This window comes from Propithecus coquereli, unplaced genomic scaffold, assembly GCF_000956105.1.
Source record: "Propithecus coquereli isolate 6110/MARCELLA unplaced genomic scaffold, Pcoq_1.0 Scaffold83, whole genome shotgun sequence".
Taxonomy (NCBI): Eukaryota; Metazoa; Chordata; class Mammalia; order Primates; family Indriidae; genus Propithecus; species Propithecus coquereli.
Genome location: NW_012154507.1, coordinates 690,717 through 703,050, shown reverse-complemented (window position 1 = coordinate 703,050; position 12,334 = coordinate 690,717). Strand labels below are relative to the sequence as shown.

Below are 12,334 nucleotides of genomic sequence, written 5' to 3'. Positions count from 1 at the left end.
ATATGTGGTAAACCATTTTACTTACAAGGAAAATGTGACCAAGTCTCTCTGAAATCATAAAACTGATTCTATTGCTTTCCTCATAGCCATATAATCATAACAGCTTCCATACATTGAATAGGGCATTGGGCCAGACACTCAATATGTTATCTTACATAATTCTCCCAACTACCTGTGAAGCAACTATTATCATTTCTTTACAGGAACAAAATTATTAATCTGAGAGGTTAAGTTACTTATGCAAGTTTAAAAGGTTGGCAAGTTAGCATAGCAGTTGTATAGACCTATGTCTTCCTGTTGCCAAAGCTTGTGGTCTTTACATTAGACCTCATGGCTTCAAATCAGATCTTAGATAGGCTTTCCAAAGAAAGTGTATCTGAAACTTGATGTTATGCCCAAGTGTTAGCTAGTAGTAGCAGTATTTTATAATATAAATATCCAGTTTATATGAAAACTTATATTTTAAATGTCAAATATACATCGGAATAAATATCATAAAAACTACCAACATCAATAACATATGCAATGATATTTGGCATCAGCTGAATATGTTGATATGTTCTTATATATTCTAATTCAAAACTATATTGCAAAATATTTCTCAATACTACATATTAATGGTACTTATTTGTAACTGTTTACAAAACACTACCTATCATACATAAAGAAGTATAAATCTTACTTTCAGGATATAAACAGAATATGAACAGGGATAAATATTTATTGCATTTATTTTACTAGTAAGAGACAATTTCATACCTTACTTCCCAGTTAGAGCGCTTAAGAGTTATACAGTATTAATACTGAACCATGAAGACTAATATGGTTTGGATGTTTGGCCCCTTCAAATCCCATGTTGAAATTTGATCCCCAGTGTTGGAAGTGAGGCCTGGTGGGAGGTGTTTGGGTCATGGGGGAGGTCCCTCATGAATGGCTTTGTGCCCTCCCTGCAACAATGAGTGAGTTTTAGCTTTATTAGTTCAGTAGGGAGCTGGTTGTTTAAAAGTGTCTGGCACCACCTCCTCCCTTTCCCTTCTCCTTCTCCTGCCATGTGACACACTTGCTACCCCTTTACCTTCTGCCTTGATTGGAAGCTCCCTGAAGCCCTCACCAGAAGCAGATGCTGGCGTGATGTTTCTTGCACAGCCTGCAGAATTGTGAGCCAAATAAACCACTTTTCCTTATAAATTACCCAGCGTCAAGTACTCCCTTTATAGCAGCAAAAACCAATAATAACCATTTCAAAAGAGAAAGAGGAGAAGTCACATTTTCTTTCTTATGATTATAATAACTTTATACTACTCTATACTTTTTAAAATTCATTTTCCCCCATTCAAGCACAGAAAACCTTAAGAAGGAAGTGAGGAAATGCAAATGCACAAGTTACAACCAGGGAGGTAAAATGATCATAAAATACCATTTAGTGTATTTTCATCCTATAATTAGGTATTTATTCATTGCTGGTATTTTTTTCTTTTTATCCAATCACTACCATCATGTACTCTTTCTGTGTGAAAATAATTAACTCTCCAATTTCTTCAAAGGGAACTAAAACCATTCATTCATTAGTACAATAAACTTTATTGAGCACCACAAGGTACCAGTTTGTCTAAGATGAAATACAATAAATACAGATAAGTCCCTTGCCCTCCCCAAGCTCGGCGGGTGAAACAGTTTTGTGCAAAGCAAACAGCCCAAAATAGTGTTTTAAATGCTGGAGCAGAGGTGAATACATAGTATTACAGGAGTGCAGGGGGAGGATTAACCAGCCTGGGACAATTGGGAAGCTTTACAGAGGACAGCGCACTGAAACTGTGCCTCTAAAGATAAATAGGAGCTTTCCACAGAGTGATGAAGGAGACAATGAGAGGGAGCATTTGGGCCACAGCGTAATAAGGCACCAAGATGCAAAAGAGCACGGGCACAACAATGTCATTGAAACAACAAACTGCTTGAGGAGACTATGACCAGGCTGTGTGGAGACCATCTGGGATATGAGATTAAAAAACGTTGGATTAAGAATCCAACAACTGGCACTTTCGTATATGGAAGACTATACATACATTAAAATTAAGTCATTAAAATTATATAGACCAATGAGAGAAATGTTTAGTACAAAATAAAAACCAGTTGCATGTGTCTCTGGGCATAAAAAAGACAGAAAGGATATATACCAAACTGTTAACACTAATCACCTCTGGGTTGTGGAATTATGAGTAATTTTGTTTTAATCTCTGTTTGCTTTTCTGCCTTCCAGATTTTCTGGATTGAGCATGCATTACTTTGACAATTGGGGCATTGGTCGGGGGGGGGGTTGTGTGTTGAAATAGAGCAATATAAACTAGCTCAGATTGTGGCATGCTAAGGAGTTTGGATTTTATTCCACAGAAAATAAAAAATCATTCCAGGTATTTGATCAGGGATGTGAGATGCACAGATTTGCACTTTGAGGAGATAAATGTTGTCAAGGTGTGCATGCTGGATTAGGACTTCAGGCTGGGAGAAGGATGTGATAGGTAGAAGGTAGGGATGGAAAGCAACTACTTGGGGTAAAATAGATAAGACTTGTTATCTGATTATAGGACAAGGGGAAAGGGCAGAGGTTGGGGGTAACTCCAGGTTTCCAGCTTGGGCGATTGGTTGGATATAGATATTGGAAGCTGTAAAGCATAATAAGAAGGAAAAGGCACATTTTAAGGACAGAGCGATGAATTTGGTTTTATATGTGACATGCCTGGAGGACATGTAGGTAGGAATGCTGGTAGGGAGTTTGAAATACAGGTCTAGGTTCAGAAAAAGTAGAAATACAGACACAAAGAAGATGGTAAAGCCATGGGATTAAATGAGCTGGCTCAGAGAAAGCAGAAAGTGAGAGGACATAGCTGAGGCTGGAACCTTGGGAAATGCTAAGTCATGGCAGCGATCTAGCACTCTGTGAACCCAAACAGCCAGAAACGGGTAGAGTTTGTTTTGGAGTGTGGATGGTCAGAGCTGGTATTAGAGCAAGGGGGAAAAGTTTTACTACAAACATGCAGCCACCAATAGAACACAATCATAGAACCTGGTCACTAATGGAGTATAGAAGAAACAAAAAGCCAACAGGTGCAAAGGTACAGAACAAGGAGAGGCAACTGGTCACTATCTGAGATCAAAGGTGGGGGAGGAGAGGCACAGTAAATGTGCTGGTTTATTGAGTGAGATCCGTCCGTGGAGGTGGGACTTTTTTGAATGCTGTTAAAACGGACTTACTACATGGCTATTCTGAGACAGTGATTTTAACCCCTATTTTAAAACCAAGGAAGCTGACATCCACAGAGAGGTGTCCCAGGTCTCAGAGGAAGTTGCTGGCAGGTTTAAGACTACATCAATTTCCAAACCATTAGAGTTTAATTTGCTATACATCAACACACTGCCTTCTTATACAAACACAAAAAATAAGGCTCACCCCTAAAATATCAATCCTGGACTACAATAAAACATAAATTAATTTGTCCTTTCACTTGACTTACAGAAATGCATAAGTTCTTATAGCATACAATCCTTGTTCTGATTACCACCTCCTATCTTTCCAGTAAACTTCTACTAGTCTTGGATCCTACTGAGATCTCCAATCCATTGAACCTGCCACCTTTTCACTGTTCCTAATTATCTTGATGTCCTCTCTTTTCTACTTACCAAGTTTAAATTCCATCGTCAATCATTAAAATAATGCCTTCCTTGTATACAACTCCCTTGCCCCTATTAATTTTTTGTACCTGTTGGATAATCTTCAACGCTGGTTAAATCCTTCTCTTCACTTGCTCCATGCCTTCACTGCGTCGATAAATAAAACAACCTACTGACTGGCCTTATTTTGAATCTGTGACCAGAAACTTTAAATGGATCCTTAAGGCTGCTGAACAACCTTAGTGTACTTCCCCAGTCCATTCAATCTCCCTATTTGTTTTAACTATTCACACCTTCTGCTTCTCCAGCCCCTACTATCTCCTCTCCCACTCTCAGCTGATGACTTCGCTTCCTATTTGGAGAAAATGAAAGTGGCCAGAAGAGAACTTCAACAGACTTCCACCATCTCAGTTATGCACCTTCCAGAACCTGCCCCACACACTTTGGCCTGTATCCATGTTCCTATCTAAAGCAATGTCTCTTCTCTTCTGCCCTGGATTCCATACCCTATCTCTTCAACTTCATTAATTTTTCTTTCTCTATTGGATCATTCTCATTTGTAGACAAATACGTTATTTCTCCCATCTTCAAAGAAAAAACTTTCTTGACCCTATTGCCTCCATTTCCTCTGCTCCTGTTTGCACAAAAATCCTTATAGTCATCTATACTCACAATTTCCAGTTCCTCCCTCTAATTCTCTCTTACACATTCTAATACATCTTATCCTCCCTTACCTGCTCTTGTCAATATTCTTGTCAAGATTACCAATGGTCCTCAGTTGTCAAACTCAGTGGTCAGTTATCAGTCTTCATTTTACTTGAACTTTCAATAGCATTGCACTCAGCTAATCCTTTCCCCTGAGACTCTTTCTTCCCTGGATTCCAGAGTATCACATGTTCCTGGTTTTTCTCCTACCTCCCTGGGAGCTCCTGCTTGTTCTCTTCCAATGGTTTCTCCTCTTATCCCAACCTCTTAATGTCAGAGAGTCTCAGGGTTGAGTCCTTGTTCTTCTCTTCTCTATGTACATTCACTCCTTGGAGATCCAGTCTTAGGCTTTAAATACCATCCAAATGCTGGAAAATCCCTAATTTATATCTCCAATCAGAACTCCAAGCTTACTCTACATCTCCAAGTACTTTTAACATTTCCAAAATGTTATCCTTATCCCCTGACTCTCCCCAGCTCCAAACTTCTCTACCTTGAATCCTTCCATACTTTGGCTGATGGCAACTCAAACTTGGTCAAACTAGAAAAGAGGGAGTCATTTTTTGCTCCTCTCTTTCTTAAAGATACCATATCCAATCCAATCAGGAAATCCTATTGGCTCTAATTTAAAATATATCCAAAATATGACCATCTTTCACAACATGTACTGCTATCACTCTGGTTCAAGCCATCATTGCAATAACATACTAACTAGGTGAATCCACCCCTGCCCCAATAGAGCAGTCAGATTGATCTTTTTGAAAGGTAAGTCAAGTCACATCACTATTCTTTAAAAAACCCCCCAGTTGTGTCCCACTTCATTCAGAACACAAGCTGAAGGACCTACAGTGACCTATAAGATCCTACTTCATGTGAGCTCCTGGATCCTCAGTGATGTCATCTCCAACCATTCTCCCAGTTGTCACTCTGCTTCCACTAGGCAGGCCCCTTTGCTATTTCTGTAGCATACCAGGTGTACTCAACCCCAGAACTTTGCACTGGCTGTTTCCATTGCCTGGAATGTCTTCCTCCCAGTGTCCACATGGCCAACTCCCTCACATTCCCCCAAGTCTTTACTCAATTGTTACTTACTCAATGAGGCCCTACCTGACCACTCTATTTAAAATTGTGACAATCACTGCCCTCCAGAATATTCTATCCTTTTTTTTTTTTTTGGTCTTGTAATTTTTCAAAAAGCACTTATTATCTGGAAATATACCAAATTTATTTATTTGTTCATTATTTATTGTCTTGTTTCCTCTTACTAGAACTTAAGCTCTAAAAAGGAAAATACTTTTGTCTGTCTTATTCACTGATACATTCCTGGCACAAAGAAGGTGCTCAATTAACACTTGTTGAGTGAATTAATCTATTTCCCCTACCTAAGTAATGGAGGCTAGTCACTATGCTCTAATAGTGTACCCTGATTTGTTATATATATTTGTGCTCAATAACTGTTCATTAAATTGAATAGGATAAATAAACCAAATGGCCCAGTAGCCCATACAAATACGTTCATTTCCCTGAATCCTATTACATTTCTATTTTACATAAGCCTGACTACTAGAATTTTCTGGATAAGGTACAAGCATGACAGCAGGATGCATTAACACAAGGCTGATCTTTGATGCATTTTCCCAGAGGTGAGTCTCCATCTACTTCTAAAAAGGTAAATGGCACAAATATCAAGAGATCACCCCATCCTTAAGGCTGTATATGTAACCAGTCAGAAAATGAAAAAGTCACATTGCCTTCACATATATAGTCATCATTGTAGCTTTTTCTTAAATATATTTCTCCAGACTTCCTTCAAGCTTTTGCCCATCCTCAGTAACAGCTAAATCAATTGACCATATTGTACTGGTTTGCTTCGATGTGTTTGTTTACTAGTTGAAGGCTGCATTAGGACAGGATTTATTTCATGGTGCTTGGTTCTTTGGCCCTCCTCCAGCTTTCCCCTCTCCCAATCTCTCACTATGCAAAATGGCAATCTCTTTCTACCTCTGAAAGCATGAACATCCTGAGAGTTATGTGACTATCATCTAATTCTCTGTTCTTGTGAGATTCTCTGCCTTCATTGTCCAAACTTTTCGGCCTGAAGTTAGGTAAATGCACATCACAAATAACCATGCCAAATGCTTTTTTATCCCTTTAAGCCTCCAGTTACAGCCTTGGCCAATGCTCTTCCCTTTTTTTTTTTTTTTTGTCCTGTTATTGTATTGCAAATGAAGCATGTGCAGCTATTTGAGCAAGTAAAAAATACAATATGAACATGTCCTTATCTAAAAATGTCACTTTTTAAGTATTCTTTTTGGTCTGCTCTTTATTAACCAAAGTTCCATTGTCATAAAAATTATAACAATAAACTACCTTGAGTCTTGTAATTTCACAGACAGCTTCAACATTCTCTAAGCGACCAGAATCCCATGGTTCCTAATTAAAATATTCAAAGGTAAAATGCAAGTAATTTCCACAAGGTATATTAGTGCCTTCACTTAAGTTTCTAGGGTTAAAAGAGAAATCTTTTGCCAATAGGAAAAAAAAAGAATTTTTGAGTCTTTAATACAAAGACTTCAAAGACCATTTCAACAGTGTGTTATTTTCTTTCCAGAAAATTCTAACACTATATAATTACTTTTGTATGGAAAATGAATAATGTAAGCCTCTAATGTTAAAAACAGCTAGACCAAAACCATCCAAATCAGATAGGCCTTTCCTGAAATCAAATGAAATATTAAACTAGAAAATATCTGTATGAGAACAGCCCATGGAACAAAGCTCTTGAATTATTATTCAATAGAGAGTGAACATGGTAGAGGGGAAAGTTACATGAAAAATAAAGTGTCTTCTTATCTATGTGCCAGAATTTGTGTGAGTCCCCTGCTTCACAGAAACATTGATTGCACCCTGAAATGTCACAGAAAAATACCAATCAGAAATGCTTCTAGGAGCTTCCAAGGCTTCTGGTAAAAATAACAGCAAAAACATCAATTAAGCTCCATCTATGGCGACAGAAATGCATTGATAAAGAAAAAGCAAAATCCCACCTGCATGGAAATTAAACCGCAGCTAGCTATTTCCAACTCCCTGCCCCCGCCCCCCATTCAGAGAAAAAATGAGCTTCACTTCAGTCGCTGGCAGAACTAATCCCAGCAAATACAGCCAGTGGGTTTGTGTGTTGGGGGAGGGTGCCTACGGGCAGCGCACACCTCATCGCCCTCCGCACCAAAACTGGTCCAGAAACATGAAAGCATCCGCACCGCATGACCTCGCTTAGCCAGAAGAAAGCCGGTATGGAACGGAACAGCCTCCTCGGGCTCCGAGGTGGCCGCGACGAGTGGCGGGGGCGGGTGGCCCTGTCGCGCCTCCCCCTCCCGCCCACCCCTCGTCCTTTGCACGGGTCTCTGGCTCCAATTGCTGGGACTCGGAGACGTGAGCAGGTTCTTTTCCCTGCCCAGGGTGGAGAACCTCCCAACGTTTTAACAGGAGTAATTCCCGCGCTGGCAACGTCTCAACAGCCTCGAGTGAACACGCTGACCCAGCCAGCGCTGGGACCCACCACTGGGTCGGCGGCCCCCGCCAGCCCCAGCCCCGAGGCTCCCCAGCCTGCGTCCCCAGCGCCCCAAACGCAGCCTGGCACTCAGTAGGGGCTTTGGGGGCGTGTAGCCCCTAGGGCTGACTTTCCGCTAAGTGAACAGCCATGTTAGCCTTCTCCAGGCGTAAATCAGCCAGGGGTGAGCTGGCCGTCAGGAGCGCTCTCCCTGTCCCCTCCGCACCTCCGCCCCCAAGGCTGCGACTGTTTCCAAACTCCTGGGCGCAACCGGCAGGGGCCCTCTCGCTCTTTCACGGTTCAGCACCGAGGACAGCGGGCACACTTTTTGCCCCAGTGGTCCCCCAGGCCGGGAGGGTGGCGTTCACAGCGCAGGCAGGGCTGCAGGTGTCCGGACCGCCCGACCGCATCCCCGCGGCACCCCTGCGCGCCCACCTCCCTTCCGCGCCCCGCGCAGGGCAGCCCCGCGGCGTCTTACTTTTCTGGCTGGAGTAACCCGGGTAATAGCCATAGTAGCCGGTGATCCTCAGGATCCGGTCCTCGATAGTGGCCACCCCGTTGGGAGCCGCCTTGACATCCATAGAGAGTGCGGGGCGGCGGCCCCGGGCGCGGCGGGGCGGAGAGCGCAGCGCGGGGCCCGGGAGCTGGTGCTGGTGCCGCCGCCGCCGCCGCCGCCGCCGCCGCCGGTGCTGATGTTGCAGCTCGTGCTCCCGCGCCCGGGCTCTGACTCCACCGCCCGGCGCAGCACGGGCTCCGCATCACAGCGGCGGCGGCGGCGGCGGCGGCGGCGGAGCGGCCCCCACTCGGGCCGGCCTCTCCCTCAGCCTGGCAGCTCTCCCGCCCGCCGCCCGGCGCGCTGCTGCCCGAACAGCGCCCCCTCGCCTCCGAAGCCCACCGTGGCCGGGGGCGGGTGCGGGCGCCCCACCTGGCCGCCGACTCTCACCATTAACCCTTGCGCGCTCCTTCCCGAAGAGCAGACACCCCTCGACCCCACCTGATGGAAGGGGTATTTGGCCCTGGGGGGTGGGAGGAGAAGAGAAGGTGAGGGTGGCCAGGGGCTCAGAGAGGAGGGATGCGGTGGGAGAAACCCATGTGGAACTAAGGGCTGTTTGTTAATTCGAAAGGTGCACACCGTCGCTCAGGGAGACGACACTTCTGGGGCGCCTCCGGGCTTGCTCCACCGCGCTTGGCGTCCACACCGCCTTGAGTCTGCTGATCTGCACGCGTTCTTGGGCGTTAATCAGTTCTTGCAACTTGCCTAGACGACCGGGAATCTTTTTCTTTCTTTCTTTCTTTCTTCTTTCTTGTTTAAGAAATGAAAAGAAATGAGTCCACAGTGATATGTGGAACGATTACCCAGGTTTTATGGACACAAAGACTTTAAGAGTTCAATCCCTGAAGTCTGGCCGTCCGTCCGTACCCTCCGTCCTCCCAGTGAAAACGTGAAAAACTTGAGAGACTCGGATGTGCACAGCACGTTTATTTTGCTAATTCCAAGTGCTCTCAGGGGAAATGATTGTCTCCTTTGTTGCCAAAAATATCAGGAAGGAAGCCTTTCAAACTGTAAACATCTGGGTGCGTGAAAGTTTTAGCTGCAATCTAGAAACTTTCTATTTGAACAGAACGTCCTTGAAGCTGTGTGCTCAGAGTGACCACCCTCCCCTCAGGTGTGTCTCTTCTGCTTTGGCCAGAGATCCACTGAGTTAGGGTCAGGGAGTAGTGGAGATGATTCTCTTATTCGTAGTTTGCAGTCACAGCCTCCTGAAGAAAAAAAAATCTTCGAAGTTTCATCTCAGAAAGGAAGGTGGGGGTGGTTAGTGGTGAGGGGGTAGGCTTGCCAGCTTAGAGGTCACTGAGTCCACCTTCCACGCAGAGCAGGTTTCTCTGCCAGATTTCACATTTCTAAAGCTTAGGGGGAAAAAAAGAGAGAAACATAAGTCAACTTCAATGCCCCCAAGAAAGCTCCAAAGCACCTGTCTCTCCATTCTTCCTCCAGGGATTTTCCACATTGTGTGTATGTGTGGGCCTTAAGAGGGAAGAAATATGCAAACTTTTTTTAAAAAGGTAAATTAGATTTAAGCATATGAAAATGCAGTATTAAATTTCTCAATGTGTTGAGGTTTTTCATCCAGACACAAAGCTCAGCACAGGATCTTGAGAATGGAGTGAATCTGAGATGATTGTGGCTGGAAGGAGAGTTCACAAAGAAACCAATTTCCTCCCACACCTGCTTACCGGGCTGGGAAAGACAGAAGGGTGGAAGGATCTAAAAGGTCAAAAAGAACTAAAAGGAAAAAGCAACACTATAGTGGAGAGCTAACCATTTTAAAGCACGAATGAAAGGATTATGCCTTTACACCCCCCACCAAAGTAATTTTCAGCACACTTTTGTTACTTTTATTATTTCTGTGGCAAACCTTATATAAAATGCATGCATTGCACACAATAAAATGTGTTGGTGGCATTAAAGTGTCCCTTTTGTTCAAAGTTTCTATAAAACATAAATTTTCCCATATTACAGCTATTATGTATTTAATAAAATTCATTATAATCCATAGCACATTAACATATGCATTCAATGAGAGAAATTAGAAAACAATTCATTAAAAACCTTCCGATGTAATAGGAATATGTATATGCAAAGACTTCAAAGACAAGCAGTTTTGTCCCATTAATGTTTATAACTTATCTTACCATAATTAATGTATTTAATTCTAATTTTTACTTACTGCTTAAGTTGTTGCCTTCTTCCTAGTTTTGCTTTGTTTTTAGAAATTTCCAGAGAAGTAGATGGATCTGGATCCACTCATTTATACAAACAGTACATTCAGCATAAATTTAAATACTGTATGTAAACATATCCACAAGTCTGTTTTCTAAAATAAAATAAAAAATAAAAATTCTCAAACTGACCTGAAAATAGCAGAGTATTTACGAATATCTCTATAATCATCTGTAATAGGATGCCTGAAACAGCAAATGCAGCAGATGCTATAATCTAGGACACACTTTTTTTTTTTAATGGAGGGAACTAAAATCCTACAACTATAAATTGATAAACAGTTAAAGGTAAATTTCTGCTAGTAATAGTATTCTTTGGCATAAATGGTAAAACTTTTTTAACCTTTCAAATTTCATTTTAGACATTGTTAAAACTTTACAGAAATTAAAGTGAAAATTTTTAAAACATTTTTATTAATGTGTTTGCATGCTCAGTCTACCAGTTTTTACAAACCCAAATACAAAAATTCAAATTGATAAAATATGCTTTGTAGGATGCCTCAAACCTATTCTGAAAGAATGAGAAGATATAATTTAAAAAATGAAGATTGATTCACAAAATGGTTCGTCTGATTCACAAAATGATCAGGGTAGCTCTTCACGTAGCTAGTTTCCCTAGTATTTATAAATCATAACTCCATTTTTAAAAACTTGGTTTTTGTGAAACTTTTCAGGAATATTTTTAGTGCATTAAGCACATGACATCTGTCTGTGATTCCAAGTGAGTTTTAATATCTGAACCATATTTATTTTGACCAACTGATAGAGTCAGATTTATACTCATTGGGTATATAAAAACTAGCTATTTATATTGTAAAAAAAAAGCCAAATCATTTGTAAAATAGTTCATGTGATGATCACTTACAGTCCTTGTGTTTGATGCTTAAATAATTATACTAAGTAATAACATTAACAACTAAATATGATCACTAGTTATAAATTCTATTCAAAAATGTACAGTCTGTCATAAAATCATTTCAAAATACCACATCAGCCTTTACACTTTGGGAGGGTTAGTAAAAGAAGATCCATGGAATCTAGTCTTCCTTACTCTGATTAGCAGCTAAGCATCAGAAAAGCTGGGCTTTAGTCCTCTTTCTATGGTATGAACAAGTCACTTAATCTTTCAGTCCACCTGTTAAAAGTTACCACTGAAACATGCTGAAAGAAGGGAAATGATCTTTTTTTGTTTTCCTCTGGGAAATTAATACAGTGTACCTACCTCCTTGGACTAAGAGTAACTTGGCTGCTTGGAAAGCCAAGAATGTTTAAGCTTTTATACCCAAGAGGCAACATGACTTTGTACAAACATCAGTGCTGTTTTCAAAGAGTTGACTCCAAGTAGTTTACAAAGTCTTAGTGTTTAAAACCATCTGGCTTCCAGCCAACCAGGTGATAAGAAATGGCACCTGGGAGGGAAAAATCATGGTCTTAATATTCCATTTTCAGGAAAGCTGTTTTGAGTATTTAACTACCAAGTCATCAGCTGCCCCATTTGGAATGCTGACACAGCCTTTCTGTTCCAATCATAGGCAATGGCAGGCATTGTTAATTTACCTTTCAGCTGGAAGGGGTTAGGGACCCAGCACTCTGACATCTGGGAAGTCAGGGCAGGATCCACTCTTCATTGAC

At 41.7% G+C, this 12,334-nt stretch overlaps 1 protein-coding gene across 1 annotated transcript in view; it reads right to left on the bottom strand.

The window, feature by feature from the left end:
• SLC35F4 (solute carrier family 35, member F4) overlaps positions 1 to 8,545 on the bottom strand; it is a 221,937-nt gene extending 213,392 nt beyond the window's left edge. The window contains exon 1 of the mRNA XM_012663734.1: positions 8,400 to 8,545. Coding sequence (XP_012519188.1) covers positions 8,400 to 8,502 — 103 coding nt within the window. The 5' untranslated portion in view covers positions 8,503 to 8,545. The remainder of the gene's footprint in view (positions 1 to 8,399) is intronic.
• Positions 8,546 to 12,334: the final 3,789 nt, after the last annotated feature.